This window comes from Leptonychotes weddellii, chromosome 15 (assembly GCF_054177405.1).
Source record: "Leptonychotes weddellii isolate Sample4059 chromosome 15, ASM5417740v2, whole genome shotgun sequence".
Lineage (NCBI taxonomy): Eukaryota > Metazoa > Chordata > Mammalia > Carnivora > Phocidae > Leptonychotes > Leptonychotes weddellii.
In genome coordinates this window covers 15,187,554-15,206,305 of record NC_138383.1, presented here as the reverse complement: position 1 = coordinate 15,206,305, position 18,752 = coordinate 15,187,554, and the positions used below count along the sequence as shown (strand labels likewise).

Here is an 18,752-nt window from a genome sequence, read left to right as displayed (position 1 = left end):
TTAACAGAATCAGAATATAACTACAGGCTTCAGGCTTCTTTATTCAAATACGAGACCATACAATTCAACACTGTGATCCTGCGAGAGTAACCCAAGAAATGTTCCTAAGTTTTCCTGGTGGCTCCACCTGCAGTCAGAGCCTAGAAATGGGCAGAAAACTGGTTTCTCTTAATAACCTGGCTGGGAAGAAGCATACTATACAGTGAAATGAAGGACAGGCATCAGATGACCCAAATTTGAATTCTAGAGCTATCTAAAACTCATCAGCCATTTAGCCTGAGATAAAGCACAACTTTTCTAAGCCTTTTCTTGATCTACCAAACTGAAGTTAACACCTTATGAGATTGAGAGAAGCAAATAAGAAAGGTGCTTTGTAAACCATAAAATGCTATACAAATAAAACCTTAAGTTATATGAGCTATAATCCAAATGGCAAGAGAAGGTAAAAACCAATGAACCCTGGAATCTGAAGTACACAGGAAGATGTGTTCTAAAGTTTATTTACTGCTCTACCACTCCCAACCTAAAATAGAAAGAACCCTGCCTAGCTTGCTATCCATATGGTCCAAAAGTTTATAAACGTTTTCTTAAAGGGACAGATGATAAATAATTTGGGCTTTGCAGGCCACACTATCTTTGTTTAGTCTGGGTTGCAACTATGTAATGTTACTGCCAATCTAGCAGAAAAGCAGCCACTGACAAGATGTACACAAACGGGCTGTGTTCCAATAAAACTTTATTTATAAAAAACAATCATTACTAACACCGATCCTAGAGAATGCCCTCTTCTGTTTGACAGTTGATCAAACATTAAATCACTACAATCCCCTCCCCTTTAGCTGTTCTTCAAATGACTGAGTTCTTTTTTGCCTACCTAAATCCTGTAACTGCTCCAGGACTTGTTACCAGAACTCCCCTGACTAAGAAGGAGCTTGATCTAATATTCCTGATGCCATGTGACTTCTAGGAAAAGTGGAAATATTTAGTAGAAAACTTGGACCATATGGATAGCAAAGCTAGGCAGGGTTTTATTTCAGGGTCAGGAGCAACCTGAAAGGCTGGGGGGAAATCTCTCTCCTGGCAAGCTGCAATCTTTCAGTGGTACATTCTGGTCTGATGGATCTGCTGCACCCGATTTGCAAAATTCTGAGAGGCTCTGTTGACTGAAACTGATAGCTTGATAGCACCTGGGTTGTACCAGGATCCTGGCTGGCTTTCTTTCACTTTGAAGCCTTTAAGTCTCATTTAAGCTTTATGTTCTGTGGCCTTTCTTACCATCTGGAAATGCTAGGACTGGGTGAACACAAGCGTCCAACTGGGAAAGGCGTTCCAACAGAGGGGCTTCATAGTGAATTTCTGGAGGCATGGTGACCGTGCCGCCTGAGCCACAGAGCGCGCAGGAGGGGTTCACATCACAGCCAGAGCGCACTGTGCTGTTCCGATGAACCTGTGAAAAGCCAAACAAAACTGACAATTCAGTGTCTGATAAAACCCAGCTCCCTCTCATTATCCCAAAGATTCAGAAGGCTCTTTCTAGACACCTATGTGCCACTACTAACCGAAAGTTCAATTAGTTTGTTAAAAAAAATCCCTTTTCTCCAACACATTAACCTTCAAAGTAATTAAGTAAACTTGCTTCTTCTTTAATGATGAAATCCAATTACTTGGAGCTGGGGCCCTAAGCATTACCTAGGTACCAAACTTGTGAGTTTAAAGCTACTGAAACTGTGCTGAGAACACCTTATAAAACCTGAATATTTCCACCATCTTGATGGTTTTCAACGGCCCCTAAGATGAACAGCTGGTGCCTGATTCCCAGATGGACATGACTTGCTCTCTCCAGCAATTTCATCCACCTAGGAGCCTAAACAACCAATCACACCTCTCTTGTTCTTTTCACAATTCCTTCTAAAGACTTTCAGGTGGTCTCAAACAAGGTGGCAAGTTTCGCTGGACTACACAGAACTCATTAGCTACATTTTAACCTAGCCTAAGATCCATGGTTATAAAGTTCATGCCTAAGTAATGAAAATATATTTGGGGGCGCCTGGGTGGCTCAGTCGGTTAAGTGCGTCTGCCTTAGGCTCAGGTCGTGATCTCTCGGGGTCCTGGGATGGAGTCCCGCATCAGGCTCCTTGCTCAGCGGGGAGTGTGCTTCTCCCTCTCCCCGCCTGCTCATGCTCGCTCGCTCTTTCTCTCAAATAAATAAATAAATAAAAGCTTAAAAAAGAAAAAAAAGGCAATTTGGTAATGGTGAGTGTTCACACCACAGTCTTTATGTTAGATTAAATTCAAGGAGATAGAAATTATTCCCATTAAACTTCCTTTGTACACATGTAAGCAGGCTAAGAAATAACCTCTCCTGCTAAGTCCACAGTGAAATGTAATCTAACTCTTCCAAAGACTTAATATTGGCGGGAAAAAAATGCTTTAAAAAAAAAAAAGTTGTTTTTTTTTTTTTTAAACAATTTTATGCTTTGGGGAGAAAACTTGAGAGGTCATGCTGAATGCAGGATTCCTAGACTCTAGTGTTAGGATGGACAAATCTGGCATGTGCCAAATCATAACCCATTAAAAAGTCATTTGGGCAGCATCCAGTCCTAGAAGAAAAGGACTTGCCTGTGGAACAGCACCATGAGAAGGGATGCTCTGAGCAAGGGTAGTATTATAATAAAAACAAAAGGGTAGCATGGAAACTGCTAGCGAAAAGCCTACAACAACTCCAAGAGCGGCATTCAGTTTCAGCACAAACCTCTCTTGAAAACTATTTGCCTTTACACACATGTACAGGAGAAAGATAAATATGAGAACAACATGGCCTTTATCAACATTCCCCAACTGCCTCCTTCATGCAACCACATAGATGGGTGGCATGCAAAGAAGCTCCTGTGAAGGTTAGACTGGGCACCTCGCACTAAAGTAAAAGAATTCTAATAAGCTGCAATTGTAGATGCCACTGAAAGGGAATTATACCAACTAAACATGATGCTACTGTGTAGACAACATTAACTGGTACTGTTTTGGGAAAAAATATCCCTTGCACTCTGTTTATCAGCGCTGGCTTTCTGAAAGAGATAACATTTTGAGACAGAGCTGAGAGAGAGCTGCTGGCAGAGAGGAGAACCACAGACCACACAGCAGATGAATGGGAGGAGTCAGGTAATTAGGTAGGATCCAGAAATTGCACCAAAACTTAAAACATTAAAAAGAGATTAGAAAAAGATACCAAAATCAAAATAATCAATCTTAAGATGGAGATATGTTTTTCCTCATAAACTAACCCATGGCATCAATTACCTGTCTATATGAAAAACGAACATTCCATTTTATGGCTGTAGTATACCCTGAAGTCAACAGCCAATAGACCGGGTGTAGAGGAAAAAAGAATATGGCAAAAATAACAAACTAAAGGAAGAGATTAAGATAAAAGCTAAAACTGCCAAAAGAGGAAATAGATGCCAGAAATAGCAAATTTAAGAGCTGTTCTTTGGGAGTTTTCCTTTTCCTTCTTCCTAAACCCACCTCAAGGGTGGGGTGGATAGGAACAGACCAATTAATAATCAGATAAACTTTAAGACTGGCTTAATGAAGAGAAAAAGGAAGAAATGCAAACATGTAAGAATTCCTCAAAAAAGCACTAGTTAAGTTAAAAACTGGAAACTGAGTGTGTACATATGTAATAGGAGTGTATACAAATTATGCATTTCTATGATGTTTAAATGTTACATATTTTTGTATTCCATCTAATAAGGGAATACCATATACATGCATAAAATAAGGTAGAGGCTCAGACAAGTCAATTTCCCTGGTCAAATCTTTAAAAACATTAAAGAGGGACACCTGGGTGGTTCAGTCAGTTAAGTGTCTGCCTTCAGCTCAAGTCATGATCCCAGGGTCCTGGGATCGAGTCTTACATCAGGCTCCTTGCTCAGCGGGGAGCCTGCTTCTCCCTCTGCCTGCCGCTCCCCCTGCTGTGCTCTCGTTCTCTCTGACAAATAAATAAAATCTTTAAAAATAAATAAATAAAAGCACTGAAGAAGAGGTAATTTTCTATTCAATTAAGATGGCTGATACTAACAAATTACAATTCTATTGTCCTTTCAGAAAAATAAAATTCTTTTTAAAAAGATTTTATTTATTTGAGAGAAAGAGAAAATGTGTACAAGTTGGGGGAGGGGCAGAGGGAGAAGCAGACTCTCCACTGAGCAGGGAGCCTGACACAGGGCTTAATCCCAGGACCCCAGGATCATGACCTGAGCCGAAGGCAGACGCCTAACTGACTGAGCCACCCAGGCGCCCCAGAGCCTATTTGTGTTTTAAAAAATCACAACATATATTTTATAGTACGAAAACAAATTTTAAAAATCACAACAAATATAAACAACCAAACCTGAGCCAAGTGGAGATTTCTGGATATCAGGATTATTCAATATTAGTATATCAATTAATATAATTTCATTTCAATTTAACTGCTCACTCAACTTCACTTAGATGTCTTAACAGGTACCTCAGTTCAAAACTGAGCCCCTGCTCTTCCCAATTTCTAGCTGCTCAGTCCTAAATCTCTGAACTTATCCTAAACTCCCTTCTTTTACCATACCCCATATCCAATCATGAAATCCTGTGGCCTCCACCTTCTTAATGTATCCAGAATCTGACCACTTTATACCACCTCAACTGCAATAACCCTGGTCTAAGTCAGTATCTTTTCTGACTTAAAAGGGGGGTGGTGTGGGGGGAGAATCTTAAGCAGGCTCCATACCCAGCAGAGTCCGATGTGCGGCTTGGTCTCCTGACCTGAGCTGAAATCAAGAGTCGGGGGCTTAAATGACTGAGGCACCCAGGAACCCCTCTCACATGAATTTATTAAATAACTCCTCACTTGTCTTCCTGCTTGCCCCTCCTTCCAACTAATCAAAATACAGTAGTAGGAGTAACCGTGGCTTACCAGTCCTCAGCTTATAACGTTCCAATGGCTCCTCACCTCGTAAGGAACAAGACCCAAAGTTCTTGCAAATGGTGCACACAAGGCTTTATACCATCTGTCACTGCTATCCCTTCTCTGACCTCATTTCCTTTTACTTCCTGCTTCTCTCCTTGCTCACTCTACCACTGCTATTTCCTCAATATGCCAGGCAAAATTCCAGATCATGGCCCTTTCCATGGTTATTCCTCTCACCTCAGGTCTTTTTCTGAAATGTGACCTTCCTAAAAATAACTGTTATTGAGAAACATACAAGTGAAAAAAATAATCTTTTCTTGACTATAACAATAATAAAAAATATTTTGGAGTAAGTTTAACTAAAACTTATAAACACAAACCTTTTTAAAGCTATTAATAATCTACAAATTAATCTACAATCTAAATAAGGTTTTGTTGGGGAAGGAAGAGGCAAAAAAGATTTAAACAATCTTAAAACTGGAACTGAAAGAATATATGCTTAAAGGGAAAAGTCCCCATAAAATTTCTGATAAGCAAAGATAGAGGGGAGTGATTTGCCCTACCACATATCAAAATATCTTAAAGTTACAGCGATTAAAATAGTCTGCTACAGAAAAATTAAACAGAAAGAGAACTAGACCAAAGTATACATGACAGCTTAATATGTAGCAAAGGTGGTATTTCTAAATAAATTAGTTTAGGGGTGCCTGGGTGGCTCAGTCGGTGAAGCATCTGCCTTCTCCTCAGGTCATGATCCCGGGGTCCTGGGATTGAGCCCTACGTCCAACTCCCTGCTCTGTGGGGAGCCTACTTCTCCCTCTCCCTCTGCCGCTCCCCCTGCTTGTGCTCATGCTCTCGCTCTCTCTCTCCATCAAATAAAATCTTAAAAAAAAAAAAATTAGTTAAAAAAAAAAAAAGGAAAAGATGATCAATAGAAAACTGTGCATTAAGGACACTTCCACAGTCTAGGGATCACACAAGACTCCGACAGAAAACATGCCCTGTTCACCCTGCCCTGGGTGAGCTCACTGTGAAAGATCACAAAGCAGACCAAACACAGACTGATGTGTTGCAGTCAGCACAAAAATGGGGACAACTGGTCCTCAAGAAACTAGAAATGGAATAATTTTTTAAAAGTCATTTGTAGCCCAACATGGAGCTCGAACTCAGGACCCCAAGATCAACAGTCCCATGCTCTACCCACTGAGACAGCCAGGCACCCCTGGAAATGGAATAATCTGAGAGCGATTTTAAAGTAAGTATATTGGCCAAAGATGTGGAAACCTCACGTTCTCTACCATTGGCAAATATATACATACCTACATGGTTCTCTTAAAATAAATAAATAAATAAATAAAGTATATTACAGTTGTTCAAACAGATAAAGGAAGGAATGAACATCATAAAAGAATAGGAAAGGATGAAAAAAAAGGATGATTCTAAAAGTAACCAGAAACAAATTCTGAATGAAAACCACACACTGGGGTGCCTGGGTGGCTCAGTTGTTTAAGTGCCCGCCTTCAGCCTAGGTCATGATCCCAGGGTCCTGGGATACAGTCCCACATTGGGTTTCCCACTCAGCAGGGAATCTGCTTCTCCCTCTGCCCCTCCCCCCTGCTCGTGCTCTCTCTCTCTCAAATAAATAAAATCTTAAAAAAAAAGAAAAGAAAAAAAACCACAAAAAACCAAACAACTGACAGGTTTAATAGTAAACTAAACACAGCTGGAGAAAAACCTGATGAATAGAAGGAACAGTCACAGAGGTTTACTGAGAATAAAACAGCGAGAGAGAGAGATGGAAATGGGAAGTATTAAAAAAAAAAGATATAGAAGAGAGAATGACAAGATCTACAACAATCTACATATAATAGACATTCCATATTAAAGAGGAGAAAAGAGGAAAAGTTTAAAGAAATAATAATTTTCAAAACTCAAGACAGGCAAGAACTCTCAGAATGAGGGTACAAACCAAGCCCCTAAGTGGCTAAAAATTAATTCATACATCTAAATACGTCCTTTGTTACTGCAAAACATAAAAAAAAAAACCACCTCAAAGTAGGGGGTTGGGGAATTTAAATTACTAGAGAGAAGATACAGATAAACTAAAAGAATGACAAACTGACATCAGAATTTTCATCAACAATAAATACTGGAATGCAATGCATTATCAACCATGAACTTGTCTGTATCTAACCAGTCCATCCTGAATCTATATGAATACATATGCTTTAAAAAAAAAAAAAAAAAAAAAGGGAGATGGGGAAATAAGAGAGGTTGTTTATTTATTTATTTATACATTAAGATTTAATTTATTTGAGAGAGAGAGCGCACAAGAGGGGGCAGGGTCAGAGGGAGAAGACGACTCCCCACTGAGCAGGACGCCCGATGCAGGACTCGATCCTGGGACTCTGGGATCATGACCTGAGCCGAAGGCAGTCGCTTAACCAACTGAGCCACCCAGGAACCCAAGAGAGGTTGTTTAAAAGTATAAACTTGCAGTTAGTAGATAAATAAGTCCTAGAGATCTAATACACAATATAGTGATTACAGAGACAACAGTACTATATTATAAATATGCAAAGAGACTAGATCTTAATTATTCCCACCACAAGAAAGAAATGATAATTCTGTGACATGATAGCGGTATTAGCTAAGGTTGCAATTAGTTGGCAGGCATACTGCAATATCTATGATCAAATCAACATGTCGTATACTTTAACCTTACACAATGTTACATGCCAAATATATTTCTCAAAGAGAAATAGAAAGCAGACCAAAGGACACAGAAGACATGAACACAATCATTAAGCGCAAAATAGAAGTTAAATTTAGAACCCTGAAGTCAACAAACGGGATATGGATATACTCACACCCACACAAACACGGTCTTTTTGAAGGAAATGTGGACTATTTACAAAAGATGAACTAAAATGATGTCTATCAACATGGAGATCTTGAAAAGGCAACAGTGAATTAAAAAACACACACCCCCCAAACAAGTTGCAGAATTAGGCACCATGATGGCATTTATATAAATTTTTATATGAACATTAAACTAAACAATACATACTGCACTTTGCTCATGGATACATACACGTGTAGTAAAAATCTAAGAGAACCTGAACTGGGAGTATACACAACCAAATTCATGATAGTAGTTACCTCTGGGGAAGGAAGCAGGTAGAGATGATAGAGGATAAAACAAACATTGTTCATCTGTAATTTTCTTTTAAATATTAAAAAAAAGTCAAGATATTAACATTTAAGGTGGTATGTACATAATGATTGTTTTATCATTTTTTATACTTTACAGAATTAAAAAAAAATTAGGGAAGGAGGCAGGTAAACCTGCTGAGTTTTTCCATATACAGGGAATTCAGGTTCTTCACACAATAAATTCAGTGGTGCAGAAGTGCTCCAGAAAACTGGCAGTGGGAGTAAAATGAAGTTCAACTATTTCTCCAACTACAGCATAGGTATGTTAAGTATAAAAGTTGCTGAAACCCAGTAACGGAGTTAGGAATAGCACCTTTCCAGATTTAGAATTAAGAAAAAGATTCAACCAGCACATGAGTAGCAGAGACAAGGACCAATGGCCAGTGTACTGATTAGAATAGTGACCCGCCCCCCAAGGCCCCACCCCGATATTCATGCCCAACCAGAATCAAAGAATGTGACCTTATTTGTAAACAGGATTCTGATGTGATTAACATGAAGTGATACTGAATTGGGGTGGCCTTAAATCCAATGAATGGTGTCCTTAATAACACCACATGAAAACACAAAGACACAGACACACAGGGAAGATGATCACATAAAAACAGAGGCAGAGATAGGAGGAGATATGCTGCCACAAGCCAATGAATGCTAAATTTGCTAGCAAACACAAGCAAAGAAAGCAGAAGGTGGCAAGAGAGGATTCTTCTTTAGAGAGCCTTCAGAGGCAGCAAAGGGCTATCCCCCTTGATTTCAAACTTCTAACCTCCAGAACTGTGATAGGAAACAAATACACCCAGCTACTACATTTTTCTAGTGAAATTACAAAGTCTGGATAGATCAACTTATTTTTTAAGAATAATGAAAGAAAGAAAAAAAACCCCTCAGCTTTGGGACTACGAGCAGAATACTGCAGAATAAGGGAAAAGGAAGCAAATCTGAAAAATTGAGAAACAACATACCTCCAGAAAACTATTAAACAAGTTTGGTAAAACAATTAATGAATGAAACTTCTCACATCTCCAATAGAGTAAAAGATAACACAACTTCTATTACATGGAAACAGGGAAGATGAAAGGGCAGTAAGATGACATAAAAAGGAAATATAAAATCTGAAAAGAAAAAAGAAAAAATCTTAACTACCCATGGTAGTAGAACTAAAACCTACCTAAGAGGAACTATGGTCAGAACTAATGATATGGAGAATTAAAATAGAATGTGAGCAATAAACTTGTCTTTCTTCCTTTATACTACAGGAGAACCAAAGAGATGAAAACCATGACAGAAATGTTAACAGCTAACATCTGAGTACTTATTATGTGCATCCAAACTCTGCCAATCACTTCCATGTTTAATTTAATGATGACACCGAGGAGCAGCAGGTAGTAAGAGCTAAACAAACAGGAGACAAAACAGTAACACAGAGATAACTGGAATACTTCCATTTCCAACTACAAACTCTGGGGAATCAAGAACCAAAGCTAGTATAAAAGACTTGATAGGACCATATTAAAAACCTGCAGCACTGTCCACTGCAGTTTTGCAATGATGAAAGTGTTCAGTATTTGTGTGACTTAAATATGGTAGCCACTAGTCACATGGGACGGACCACTGAACACGTGAAATGTGACTGTGCAAATGAGGTACTGAATTTATCTTAATTTTAAATAGCTACACATGGCTACAGTAGCTACCATACTGGACAGTGCACAGCAGAACTGGTTACCAATATAAAGGATTGAAAATAAGACCATTTTAATTCTATGCCAAAACAAAACAACAAATAATCACCGTCCTCCACCACCGAAAGACAGTGAAACAGTTTTAAGGGACAAAGGTTATGAGCTAAGAACCTGAAACATGGTCAAACTGTTGTTCTAATCCTGAAAAACTAGAAATTAAAATTAAGAACTCAGTAAGTTGGCATATTAAGGTATAAAAAGGACTATCAATAACTAATGAAATGTTACAGTCACAATAAACCTAAATAAGCCTTTAAATTCAGTTTTAAAACTGAATATATAAAATGAAAAACTTTTTTATTTAATAAAATCCCCTTTAAAATCAAAGACTTTATGGAGGTTAAAAAAAAATGATGTTTCAAAAAACAAAATGCTAAAGGTAAATGGGTGAAAAAAATCACATACTACAACATTAGTATTAAGAAAAGTAGAATGTGAGGCAAAAACTACTGGAGAGAGAAGCCTCAAGTCACTAAGAGGATATAATTACATAGAACTTGAGACTAGACACCAATGACATTTTTTAAAAAATCAACAAAATATAAGCAGAAACAACAGAAACACCACTTTAACCCAAATGCTATAAAAATTAGTAATTAAATAACGAAAGGTTTAAAAAGAAAAACCATTTTGAATTTGGAAACTCAATCTGAAACTCTTGGGAAAAGAACTCAAAACTCATTGGCAACTTCCAAATAGCAAAAAGAATACTTCACACATCAAAGGCTGTGGAATGCTATCCAAAACTACACTCAGAAGAAAATTCAGAAAGTTGAATGCTTTTATTATTATGTAAGAAAGAACAGAAAATAAATTAAACATTTGAATAAAGGCAGACAGGAGAGAAAAAAAAAACCAACCAAACAAAAACAAAACAAACCAAGACCACAGGAGGAAGGAATTACCAGCAAATAACCAATCTCTGAAAAGACCAATAGGAAAAACTGATGACAAGACTAATCAAGTAACAGAAGACAAATATAATTAAGATTGAAACATGGACATAACTACAGATAACAAGGACTTAAAAATTAAGAATGCTTTCTATAAAATTCTGTATGAGTTAATTTGAAAAATCTGATAGATGGACAATTTTCTGTAAAATAGATGCTGGTCCTCAGATGGTCTTTACCTTAAAGTTCCAACAAATTTTAAAGAAATAGATACTTCCCAAAAAATCTAAAGTTTTCCAAAGCACAGAAAATGGTAAAGTGTCCCAATTCATTTTAAGAAGTTATCCAACATCAAAATTAATAGTGAAATTCTAAAACTATAGCCATGAGCGGCGCCTGGGTGGCTCAGTCGGTAAGAGTCTGACTTTTGATTTTGGCTGAAGTCATGATCTCGGGGTCATGAGATTAAGCCCCACAGTCCAGCTCAGCACTGGGCTGGAGCGTGCTTAAGATTCAACAAAAAATAAATAAATAAATAAAATAAAATAAAGAAGAAGAGAAAGTATTGCATTAAAACCAGGAATGAGATGCCTCACTGGGACCAACTATTTCTTAACACTGCTCTGTAAATACATCACATCTAGTCAAGGAAAAGGAGTAAGAAGTGTATAAAGAGGTATCACATTATTTGCTGGTGATAGATAGCCTATCTAGAAAATTTAAAATAATCAACCAAAACACAGAGTTCAAATAAGTGTTCAATTACAGAAATCAACAGCACTTACAAAATAACACTAACAGAAAAGACCTCATTTGCATCACAAAAACAACAAGAATGTAGGAAATACATAAAAACTGAATGAAGAAATAAAATACTTGGATACATGGAGAAATTCTATGTTCCTTTAATAGCATAAATTATATTAATTCTCTCTGAAGGAGTTTCCATTAAAAACCCAATGCAATGCACATGGATGAATTCCACAAAGTAAAGCTCTATTCATCATTTTCTGTTAATCACAGAATATTAATTCAAAGCATTAAATTCTTTTGGCTTGAGGACAGTTTATAAATAAAATATCAGAGCTGCTTCTATTTATTTTATCTTCAGCTTTTCAAAATTTGTCTGTGTCTTATAATGACTGCAAATGTCCACATGGCATTCCTGCTCCTTCCCAAAAGTCTGACTAGTATTGAAAAAGTTAGGCCTCCAAGACCTATCATAAGAAGCCCCTGTCAGTAAAGAATGTATCTTATTTGATATCAAATTATTCACTTTTATTTTTCTAGTTTTTGTTAAGGATATTATTTGAGAGAGAGAGCGAGCAAGAGAGAGTGCATGTGTGGGAGCAGGGGGAGGGGCAAAGGGAAAAGGAGAGAGAGAACCCTCAAGCAGATTCCCCACGTAGTGCAGAGCCCAACGTGGGGCTCAGTGCCATGACCCTGATACCATGACAGCAGCAAAACCAAGAGTCAGCTGCCCCCAAATTCTTCACTTGTAATACACACTCACAATCATTTTAGTTCTTTAGTTTTCAACCACAAATATCACGACACTGTGCCTTAAGAGAATGTCCTACTATATGTCATGTCCTGTATATCCTCATGTGTGATTCAAGAGAAAGAAGTGAAAGACCGCTGGGAATTCTCCAGAATCCAACTTTAAAATTTAACCCAGGGGTGCGTGGGTGGCTCAGCTGGTTGAGCGACTGCCTTCGGCTCAGGTCATGATCCTGGAGTCCCGGGATGGAGTCCCGCGTCGGGCTCCCTGCTCAGTGGGGAGTCTGCTTCTCCCTCTGACCCTCCTCCCTCTCATGCTGTCTCTCATTCTCTCTCAAACAAATAAATAAAATCTTAAATAAAATAAAATTTAACCCAGAGCAATCCTCCTATAATTATCCTCCAACACAAACAATAAAATTCCAAAATCACACCAGAGCACCACCAAACCATCTGATAAGAAATGCTACCCCTATGTTTATACAGCAGCATTATTTATTTATTTATTTTTTTTAAAGATTTTATTTATTTATTTGACAGAGAAAGACACAGCGAGAGAGGGAACACAAACGGGGAGTGGGAGAGGGAGAAGCAGACTCCCTGCCGAGCAGGGAGCCCGATGCGGGACTCGATCCAGGGACTCCAGGATCACGACCTGAGCCGAAGGCAGTCGCTTAACCAACTGAGCCACCCAGGCGCCCCAGCAGCATTATTTATAATAGCCGAATTACAGAAGCAGCCCAAATGTCCATCAATAGATGGATAAATAAGAGGTAATGTGTGTGTGTATGTACACGCGCACACACACACAATGGAATAATACTCAGCCATAAAAAAGAAATCTTGCCATTTGCAAGGACATGGATGGAGCTAGAGAGTATAATGCTAAATATAAGTCAGAGAAGACAAATACCATATGATTTCACTCATGTGGAATTTAAGAAACAAAGAAGGGAAAAAAAAAGCATGAGAGAGACAAACCAAGAAACAGATTCTTAGTTATAGAGAACAAACTGATGGTTACCAGAGGGGTGGTGGGAGGGGGGGATGGGTGAAACAGGTGATGGGGATCGAGTGAACTTGTGATGAGCACCGAGTGAATGCATGGAACGGTTGATATACTATACTGTATACTGGAAATTAATATAACACTGTATGGTAACTATATTCTAAAAAATTCTCTAAGAAAATAGAAAATTCTAAAAAGAACTATACGATCTTAAAAAAAAATTAAAAAGAAATGCTACTAAGGCCAATCCAAAAATCTCATGGCATGTTATTTTTTCTTTTTAAAATAATACCTGTACTATGACATACTTATTTTATAAAATAACTAACAAAATAAAAAGCAACCCCATATCGGCCCCACATTTATTTTAAAACTTTCACTGATTTGAAATTTCAGTATCTAGAAACTAATGTTTTAGATTAAGCTGTAAATATCTACCTCACAGAGGCAGAGCAGGGAATAAACATTAATGATACATGTTATATAATTTCTCATTGAGTGTTTCTTCACTGGCTTAGCTAACTGCTAACGTCTACCAAACCAGACCCCTGACAGTGATGAAATATGTAATACATAGAAGTATGAGCAACTTGTTCCAATCTGCACTAATATTACAATAAAATGGTGATACAGGAAGTACCCCCATGTTCTCCCCAGGCCTTACTGATTTCCATGGAAGATAACCCCACTCTCCCAATCTCAAAGCTCTCAGTCCTCCCAACTCTGATATTCACAACATCCTGGTGACTCTTCCTTAGGACTAGTTTTGAAATCTACTGCATCCTGAGAGCTTTGGGGCCTTCAGACAATATTATTTCCTCTAGGATTACTATTGTTACTAGTCTTTCTTTCTGACTCCAGTCTCTTTTATGGCCAATCTACTCCAAACATAAACTACCTGCACACTTTATCTTTTTAAAAATAGCTTATGACACTTAACTGCTCAAAACTAAAATTCTCTAAAATCTGGATGATAAAACCCAAATCAACAGTTTGGGCATTCAAAGCCTTTCATTATTTACTGATAGGTCTCATTCCTATTTATTTCCAACAAGTTCAACCTGCTGAACCCCCTTCGCTGTAGTCACTCAATTTAAGATACTAATGACATAAAAACAGCCTTTTAGGAGCAAAAGAAATGTGCTACTACACTAAAAGTACATCTCAATTGTAAGATATACACTGTAATTTCAGAAATGTTGGTAAGACTTGATGGAATAAAATTCCAGCTGTGATTCAGCTAAAATGACTGTCCTGGAAAATTGAGTGAGTTCCCTAAAGTGAGTTTTATATTTGGATCTAGAGTGAAGTAGAGATAATTTAAAATATGTAGTTAAGCCAGTAACACTGACATTAAACATCTGTTTTTCACATTCTATACTCGTAGATCTACTAGTAACCACCTTTCTTGGGTAGGTAGGAAATGTGGTGGGAGGGGCAGTAACAAAGGTAATTTGAGTTAATCCAGAAACATGCAGTTCCTGTTATTAAGTTTTTTTTTTTTAAACGTGGAAGCAAATCCTATTACAGTGAGTGTGAACTCAATGCCATTTACCAACATCAGAAAATGGTTTATCTGTTAACTTCTTTGCTATCTAGGCTCTGTCATTAGAAGGTAAGATCCATTAAGGCAAGGACTTGGTTCACCAATGAAACCTGAAGAATACCTGGAGCACAGTGGGCACTTGACAAAGTGCTGAATAAATGTGCTTGGCAAATCCAGCACCACAAGATGATAAAAGGCAAGTATCACTCACTGAGCAAGGAGACACAGTGTGCAACCAAGATAGACAAAATGGCCATCGCCTCCAACACTGGCAGAACTCCAGCATTGCTGCTATAACCAGTGAATGGTTTGTTTCTCCAAACTCAATTTATTTCTTTTGTCTTATTTTCCATGTAGCTTACTTTCCATGTAAGGATGATTGTGTTTTAGAAACTGGCAGTGGAACCGAAGAGTCTTTAGTATGCTTTATAGGTCTCTCCAAAAGTACATTAGATCTTAGGCACAGACTGGAAGAATCTACTGTCAATAGCAACAAGGAAGGTTTTCTAGATCACAGACTGAAAAGAATCCAGGAGGCCTACCCTACACCACAGAAAATTTTTATAAAACCCCTAGATGTCATGACACAGGGGGACACGCAAACTGCCAAAACAGAGGAAGGACACTATTTCCCCATGAAGTTTTTTGTTTTTGTTTGGTTGAGGGTTTTTTTGTTGTTCTTAAAAGCATCAGAGTCATGATCAAAAACTACTTTCTTACATTTGACAGTAATATACTGTTTTCTCGCTTTCCTAAAATCAACTCTTCAACCTTTAGGAAAATAATTTAGATTTATAGGACTATTAATAAAAAATTGAGACTCAAATGTCAATATGAGAAATTTGCCAAATACCTTTTTCTCTTCTGGTATTTTGGTAATTTAGGAATTTTGAGGAATAGACAAGAGAAAATGGCATAACCTGATAGTTAATTTTAACTTACAATGCTTTCCTTAAAAAAAAAAAAAAAAAAAGGCAAAGTTTTGCAGTCCAACTGCATACTATAACAACATAAGCCAAACACTGAAAATCCACTTTCCAGATATTAGTGGTTCCAACAATTCTCTCCCCTCTTCTTTGTCAGTTTTCTCATCAGCAAATATAGTGTAAAAGCTCTATCATAAGAAAGATTTCCCTTCAAATAAGCTATTTCTCTGCTCTCCTTTACAGAAGCGTTCTTTGAAAGTGTTATCCTAAACAGTTCCCTCAATTCTTTCCCTCCCATTCTCTCCTGAACCCACTCCAAGCAGAATCTCATTCTTCTCCCATTAGCAAAACTGCTCACACAGATCTCGAACAGCCCTAACCCACCACACCCAAAAGTTGGTTCGCAGTCTTCATCTTACCTGGACCTGGCTACAGCATCTCACACACTCCCCTCCTTCCTCTCTGACACATGTTGTTCATTTGCCTTCCATGTGTCTCACTTTCTTCGTTTTCCTTCTAATTCACTCGTCACTCCTTCCCAGTCTCTTCCTCATCCTCAGAATACCTCAGGCTTAATTCCATCACCTGATCTCCCCAACAGTCCCTATTCCCTTCGTCTGCTGTATTTTTCTCCCCAGCACTTAACACTATAGGACATACCATTATACTTAATTTATTGTTTTATTCTGTCTCTACCCACTAGAGTATTTCAGGAGTGCATTTTTACCTGTTTTTGTTTTGTGTTGCATTCCCAATGCATAGAACAGACCTAGCTCGCTGTAGGAGCTCAATAAATATTTGTGGAATGAGTGAACAAGTGAACAATAACAAAAGTGCTAACAGTAACAGCCGCTCTGTACCAGTAACTTATCAGCCAGACACCCTCCACGAGCAAGTTATATTCATTTCATTTAACCCTCAAACAACCCTATGAGATCCCTTATGAGGCCTAGGGGGGAAGGGAAGGGTTTGGGGAGGGGATAAGGGGGTGTTAACAGGCTCCGAATCACAAAACTACCAAGTGGCAGTGCCAGGATTCAAACCCATGTTTATCCTCTTCAAAGTTAATGCTCTTTTTTTTTTTAAAGATTTTATTTATTTATTTGAGAGAGAGAGAATGAGAGAGAGAGAGCATGAGAGGGAGGAGGGTCAGAGGGAGAAGCAGACTCCCCGCCGAGCAGGGAGCCCGATGTGGGACTCGATCCCGGGATTCCAGGATCATGACCTGAGCCGAAGGCAGTCGCTTAACCAACTGAGCCACCCAGGCGCCCCAAAGTTAATGCTCTTAACCACTGCATGGTATTAATTTTACTAAAGTATTATTTCATTAGTTTTGGAATAAATCCAACTCTGTGTTATTTGAAGAGGCAGCAATCAAAAGTTTCCTGCACTCGTGAATAATCTCCATTTTCTCTGTGAAGACAAACATTCATTTAGTCATAGCAATTTAAAAATTTTAATGGAGACTCTTATTCGAAAGGAAAGCATGCCACATTGCCATTTTCAGTGATAACAGGACAAGTGGGAAGCACATCATCCTCCTTCTATGTGTTGATGGCAGCAATTAAACTCTTCTCCCATTTCTATTAAAAAGCTCAAGCCAGTGATTTCCAAACCTGGCTCAAGAACGACCTGGGAGTTTTTTGTTTTTCTGAAAACAAGAGTCCAAGGCCCAACTTTGGAACAACCGAATCAGAATCTCTAGGAAACAGGTGTCAGGAGCCCAGTATTTTCTCAAGCTCCCCAGGAAACTTGGGTGGTTAGCCAAGTTTGGAAAACACTAGTTAAAGGAACCAAAGCTGGCAAGAGACTAATAATTCTATCTGCGCCTCTGGCTCACTGTTTAACAATGACCAAGTCTCACTGGTACTGACCTTCCTGGAAAGAGGAACGATGCTGCTGGGTCGAACAAGCCTTCGTTTCTTACAGCTCAGCACAGGACGTGTTCGGGCTGCCACACAGGTGCCATCAGTTGATGAAGAAACTAGATTGAGTCGTTGCTTTTTTTGTAACTGTTCCTCAGCATCAGAGATGTCACCTGGAATGTGGTCTGCCAAGATAGGCTGAAGACTGTACAAGGGGAAGGAAGAATATTCACTTCTCAGGAGACAAGGAAACAAAGCCTCTAATACCGGTTCAACCTCCTCTGCTTATAGATGCTCACAGACACAAACAAGTATTCTAGAGCAGATGCATGTCACTTCTTAATATAAATGTGTGTGCAGTGTCTGTGCTTATTTTTAAGACTCCTGGTTGGCATTAACATCATGTTTGAAAAGTGCAAGTCAGTAAGTGATAAACTCAGGTTCCAAGTGATTAAGTTCTCTTCTACAACAGAAACACAAAGAAAATCGAGAAAATTGCAACTGGTAAGAAAATGAATAATCTTGAAAATGTTAATGAGCTGCCTAAGAATCAGTTCTTCTGTAAAATTCGACTTTTAGGGATGGGTACACATTGTTCACTTGTAGAGGGATTCCTTCAACTTTCATAAATACAGATTTACAAACACAGCCTTTAGGGATCTAATCCGTCCTAAAGTAAAAGAGTTTATGTAAACACTTCTCAAGAATTCTACCAAGACCAGGACCAACCATAACAACTCATAAAAGTAGGACCTATTATTTTTTCTCCATTGTGAGTTAAGTCTAGGCTACAGTAAGTAAAAGGGAACTACACTAAGCATGCTAATTAAAATATACTTGCTACAGTAAGCATGCACAATACCATTAAGCAGTAAGGCTTCTGTCTTTAAACCAGGGTTAGTCCTGGCTAGGGATAACTAAGAGCCCCAAATTCATCTTTTACAAGCCTACTGCACGTAGGAAGTAGAAGACATAAAACTTACGTGTTAATAACTCCATTGACAGGTCTCAATGCTCCACATGATTTGGTAGACAATGACTCTGAAGGATGACCAGAGGCACCATGGTTTTCCAGTGGCTGAGAAACGGATTCGATCTAAAGGAGAAAGATAA

General features: G+C 38.3%; 1 protein-coding gene across 6 annotated transcripts in view; it reads right to left on the bottom strand.

Annotated features, from left to right (window-relative positions):
• KANSL1 (KAT8 regulatory NSL complex subunit 1) overlaps positions 1-18,752 on the bottom strand; it is a 183,629-nt gene that overhangs the window by 13,042 nt on the left and 151,835 nt on the right. For all 6 annotated transcript variants that reach the window (XM_006734338.2, XM_031029261.2, XM_081804776.1 and 3 more), the window contains 3 exons: positions 18,623-18,735; positions 17,649-17,844; positions 1,276-1,447 (listed from right to left, as the gene is read on the bottom strand). In XM_006734338.2, the coding sequence (XP_006734401.1) occupies positions 1,276-1,447; positions 17,649-17,844; positions 18,623-18,735 (481 nt within the window). The remainder of the gene's footprint in view (positions 1-1,275; positions 1,448-17,648; positions 17,845-18,622; positions 18,736-18,752) is intronic.